General features: G+C 39.8%; 1 protein-coding gene across 2 annotated transcripts in view; it reads left to right on the forward strand.

Annotated features, from left to right (window-relative positions):
• Positions 1-5,621, forward strand: part of LOC306870294 (rho GTPase-activating protein 31-like) — a 40,704-nt gene extending 35,083 nt beyond the window's left edge. For both annotated transcript variants that reach the window (XM_079417481.1, XM_079417482.1), the window contains exon 12: positions 2,414-5,621. In XM_079417481.1, coding sequence (XP_079273607.1) covers positions 2,414-4,645 — 2,232 coding nt within the window. In that variant the 3' untranslated portion in view covers positions 4,646-5,621. The remainder of the gene's footprint in view (positions 1-2,413) is intronic.
• The last annotated feature ends 379 nt before the right edge of the window (positions 5,622-6,000 follow it).

Raw genomic sequence — 6,000 nt, forward strand, 5'->3', positions numbered from 1 at the left:
TTTTATTATATCTTTTCATGTGACAACACTGAAGAAATGACACTTTGCTACAACGTAAAGTAGTGAGTGTACAGCTTTTATAACAGTGTAAATTTGCTGTCCCCTCAAAATAACTCTACACACAGCCATTAATGTCTAAACCGCTGGCCACAAAAGTGAGTGCACCCCTAAGTGAAAATGTCCAAATTGGGCCCAAAGTGTCAATATTTTGTGTGGCCACTATTATTTTCCAGCACTGCCTTCACCCTCTTGGGAATGGAGTTCACCAGAGCTTCACAGGTTGCCACTGGAGTCCTCTTCCACTCCTCCATGATGACATCACGGAGCTGGTGGATGTTAGAGATCTTGTGCTCCTCCACCTTCCGTTTGAAGATGCCCCACAGATGCTCAATAGGGTTTAGGTCGGGAGACATTCTTGGCCAGTCCATCACCTTAACCCTCAGCTTCTTTAACAAGGCAGTGATCGTCTTGGAGGTGTGTTTGGGGTCGTTACCATGTTGGAATACTGCCCTGCAGCCCAGTATCTGCTTCAGTATGTCACAGTACATGTTGGCATTCATGGTTCCCTCAATGAACTGTAGCTCCCCAGTGCCGGCAGCACTCATGCAGCCCCAGACCATGACACTCCCACCACCATGCTTGACTGTAGGCAAGACACACTTGTCTTTGTACTCCTCACCTGGTTGCCGCCACACGAGCTTCACACCATCTGAACCAAATAAGTTTATCTTGGTCTCATCACACCACAGGACATGGTTCCAGTAATCCATGTCCTTAGTCTGCTTGTCTTCAGCAAACTGTTTGCGGGCTTACTTGTGCATCATCTTTATAAGAGGCTTCCTTCTGGGACGATAGCCATGCAGACCAATTTGATACAGTGTGCGGCATATGGTCTGAGCACTGACAGGCTGACCACCCACCCCTTCAACCTCTGCAGCAATGCTGGCAGCACTCATACGTCTATTTCCCAAACACAACCTCTTTTATATGACGCTGAGCACGTGCACTCAACTTCTTTGGTCGACCATGACGAGGCCTGTTCTGAGTGGAACCTGTCCTGTTAAACCGCTGTATGGTCTTGGCCACCGTGCTGCAGCTCAGTTTCAGGGTCTTGGCAATCTTCTTATAGCCTACGCCATCTTTATGTAGAGCAGCAATTCTTTTTTCAGATCCTCAGAGAGTTCTTTGCCATGAGGTGCCATGTTGAACTTCCAGTGACCAGTATGAGAGAGTGAGAGCGATAACACCAAATTTAACACACCTGCTCCCCATTCACACTTGAGACCACAAACGAGTCACATGACACCGGGGAGAGAAAATGGCTAACAGGGCCCAATTTGGACATTTTCACTTAGGGGTGTACTCACTTTTGTGGCCAGCGGTTTAGACATTAATGGCTGTGTGTTGAGTTATTTTGAGGGGACAGCAAATTTACACTGTTATACAAGCTGTACACTCACTAATTTACATTGTAGCAAAGTGTTATTTCTTCAGTGTTGTCACATGAAAAGATATAATAAAATATTTACAAAAATGTCGATTACACTTAAATTTAGACATTAAAAGTCAAGGATGCCACAGACACTATTTCCTTTGTCTGTGTCTCTAAACATCACTCCAGTAAATAAATCACAGATGACATGAAGTTAATTAATTGAAAGGGGCATGTTTTCGACTTGTGCTCACATCAATGAGTGGGATGAACTCTAAAAGTGCTGTTCTTTTTATTTGGAAAAACATATATGTGTTGAAATGGCTAATAATAAAGGGTCTGGTCTCCTTTTATGATGTCCAGCTCTCATATACTCTTTCACTGCTCAGTCTTTCACTGAAAAACTCTATTTTATTGCAGCCGAGTTTCAAAGCTACAGAAATAAATGTGGAATTTAGCTGAAAATTGGTTTTAAGATGTCTGAGCGTGGTCATATATATACACACATACATGTATGTGTGTATATATATATATAGATAGATAGATAGATAGATAGATAGATAGATAGATAGATAGATAGATAGATAGATAGATAGATAGATCACTATTTCATATTTTATCTTACGATTTAGCAGTAGTACAGTGGTTCTTAACTTTCAAGGCCATTTATTGTCAATTGAGTCACCCACCCCCCACTTTTAATGTAATATACATTTTAAAAGCGGAGGGTGGGTGGCACAATGGACAATGAAGGGCCTTGAAAATTAAGAAACACTGTAATATTACTAACTCCCAAGAAAAAAAAATAAGAAACAGTGATATTTATTCTAAGTCCATCCTAATAGGAATAAATTCAGAATTTACGAAACTACTACCTTCTTGAAAAGACATCACTTTGACCTTGGAAATATTATTGGAACAAATGTCTGTAACCTGACCCCACTTTTTTTCTCATTTTGGTTCTTTCTTTATGTTTCACAGGAAGTAATCAAAAAGGTGCCGTCATCTGGCATGCATCAAAAAGTTTCAGTCACTGAGGCTGAAACAAACATGCCAGATGAACAGGTGAAGCCCAGCTTCACCAAGATTACTGGAAATGAGGACACTTGCAAGCTAAGTGCCCAAGCACAGAGAAGAAGTAGTTTGCCTTCCAACACTGCAGCATCAAAGGGACTCTTTATAGACCTTACCAAAAATGTAACGTTTGATCATTCTGGTGCTACTACATTTAATTCTGTCATGAAGCATTTCCCTGAAAGATTGTTGTCATGTGATGGTAGCTGGAATTACTTGGATAATGATGTTGACAGGACAGACCACAAGAGCCTAAGGTTGCAAACCATAATAACAACCAATCTAGAACTTTCCCCATTTCTACACCTAAAGGAAACAGATATTCTCCAAGATGCAGAGCCATGCAGCGAAGAGGAACTAAGAACAGATCCTGGTAAGAAAGACAACACTTCCAAAAGTGACTTGTCAGATAATTCAAGCAGCTATGCAAAATCGGATGTTCACACATCTTGTCATGTGGACACAAAAGAACCATTAGTATCAAAGGACATATGTGAAAAAGAAAAGGAGGTTATTGATGAACCCCAGAAACTTGACTTAGCAGGAAGAATCAAGGGAAGTTTAGAAAGACTCTCTACTTGTCCGAATGAACATCACCACACACTGGAAAGTTTTTATCAAGAAGATGTAGACACATGGGGGAGTCGTTTGGGTGGTTTGGATCAGGTTGAACCATGGGAGGACTTGTGTTCCGCCAAGCAGTGGGTAACCAGCCCTTTGCACTCACCAAAACTTGAGGATCACTTATCTACGCCAAGAGAGACCATGCCATGTCTAGCAATTCACAGCCAAGTTCATGACAATCCAAAAGTGGATGACTTGCCGAACAGCAAGAAGGCTGAAGCTACAGAACCAGCTGTGCTTAATGACATTACATCATCTCAAACAGAGGCTGCTGTGACAGCTGCCTGTGAACTTGGAAACTCTGACTTCCCAACAGTTAACAAAAATGCAGGCACAGATGTAGCTTGTTTTCCACAGATAACAGAGCATTTTCACAGTGATAACCTCAAGTGGATGGGAGACAATGACGACAGCAAACTGGAGATTCCACAGGTTAAGATATTGAAGACATTCACCGATCCAGATGATACTACTGGACTGCAAAACATGAACAAAGCAAAACAGAAAAGCTCTTCTCCATCTCAGAGGTTTCATCGACAAACATCCCATGAGTCCTGCATTGTGGAGAGAAGTCACGAAAACATTAAACCTAAACTCAGGCCATGCTCCCTTAACCTTGATTTAGGACACCAAGGTGTCAGAGACATTTCAACTAGTCAGTATCTGAAAAGTGCAAAACATTCAAATGCACAGGAATGGTTGACACCTGAAGCCAAGCGTGGTAGCTCATCTTTAGAGTTGGAGCTATTCCTCAGTGGCTCCAAGGCCACTGTGCGACGCAACTCGGCACCAGTTAGCGTGTCATCAGTTCGTACTGCATTCATGATCAAAACTTGTAAAGCCAAAGCTGTTCCTGTTATTCCACCAAAAATTCAGTATAGCCACATACCTCATGCTCTACCTGAGGGGAGCACTGATCAAGTCAGTAAAAGTACATCTGAAAAGAAACCTGCTAAGAGCAAGTTGGGAAAAGCAGGTTCTGCACTTCCCCTCCAGAAAGTCAGAGATCACAGGGAGGATGTGCCAAGCAGTGAACCACCATCATCGGTCCAAAGACAGATTCCCGTGAGCAATGCAACATGCAACGAGAATTACAAACCAACCTCCATTCCAGACCTTCCAGTGTTGAGAAGGAAGCGATCTGCAAACGGGGACACATTTATGGATCGTCCTAGACCTGAGCGCTCATCGCTTCTTCAGAGATCATCTTTCAGAAATCGTCCAAGACCTCAAAGTCTCATCCTGTTCAGCCCTCCATTTCCAATCATGGATTACCCTCCAGTAGGGGATGATGGTAAACTAGTCCTATCTCGTATTAAAGCTGAAGCGTCACCATTTGACGTCTATTCAAATGAACTAGCGGAAAACCTCAAAACTACTGAGGGGGTAACCTTGCGTGATAAAATGACTTTGCCAAAGAGTGGACAAAGGCTTGAGACCTCAACCAGTTGCTTTTACCAGCCACAAAGGAGGTCAATGATATTCGACAACAGAAGTAACAGGCAAATTGAATGAGATAAGAGTGATCCATTACTGGCCATCATGCAATAACTAGCAACTTCTTGCTTATTAATTGTGACCGAGTGTCAGTATACCTAGAAACACACAATGATGCTTGGAAATCAAGGTGCCGTTAATCCTGATAATACAGATTTGTAAGTATTAAGCTTTGTGTAAAATGCTGCTGCTAAGGATTTATATCAGAGATTTGCAAGGAAAACTGAAACATGCCTTAGGATAAACCTGGGAATCCCTACTGTCTATGTAAATACAGACTGTACAAGCATGTCTCAGTTTAAATTGACTTAATTTCCTTCATGTGGAACTCAAGGTCTTAGTGTCTGTTATTACTTTATCATGATCGGAAATATTTTGTTCACAATTGGAGTGATTTATAAATTATCTACAAATCCGCATGATAAGAAAAAAAAGCAGTTTAAAAAAAATACAAAAACAAACAAAAACATGTATTTATTCCATATTGTCTTGTTTTGTCATTGTCATACAAATCTGTACTTCTGTAAGTCCATAAAGAGTAAAAATCAATTTGTACAAATGTTTAGAGTAAAAGTCCAGTGGTTTGAAGATAGTTTAAACGTCAATGTTCTTGAATAATTCAAATGTTGTTTCAAGCTGTGTTCTCTCTTTTGTAGATACATTATTATATATTTTAAAATCTCCTGATTACTTGGTTAACAGAAATGTATGAAAAAACATACTGAGGTCTCAAAAAAATAAGAATATAAAAAAGCGTCCATGTTTTATGGAAACCGTAAAGCAGAGACGTTTTGACAATATATTTTGAAGAAAGGCAGAGACAAGGATGAAAGATCACGATGATGACGTTGTCAGTTGTGTAATCAGACAACACTAACCTTGCAATATGCTCTTTTTGTATTCAATCAAATTGGATTTATTGTATGTATACTATTCTAAACAAAATAATAAAAGTATTTCACATGTAATGTGCACACTGTGACATACACTTAAGCATTTCAAATGACAAATGAAGTTATTTCAGTATAGAATTGTTTAAAATTATAATGTCATTTATAATGCATATTCCTATTTGCTTAATTTTCTGTAATAAAGGTAAGATAAGAATAAAGTAGTTCCTACATATACAGGGTAGTTTGTGCCACTTACAGTTGTCTAGTAGTCAAATATAAATCATAAAAAATTTAAGCAATCATCTATAATATAGGGTCACAGAAATGTATTATTATATAAAATGTATATAATAAAATTAGTTTATAAGTGGTCCTGGAATCCAACTTGCCTCATGTTGTAGCTGTGTCATGTCAAGGGTAAGTTGAGTCACTGGGGAATATAGAACAATTTACATTTCAAATTAAATAGTGGGCATACTG

This window comes from Barbus barbus (genome assembly GCF_936440315.1).
Source record: "Barbus barbus genome assembly, chromosome: 5".
NCBI lineage: Eukaryota > Metazoa > Chordata > Actinopteri > Cypriniformes > Cyprinidae > Barbus > Barbus barbus.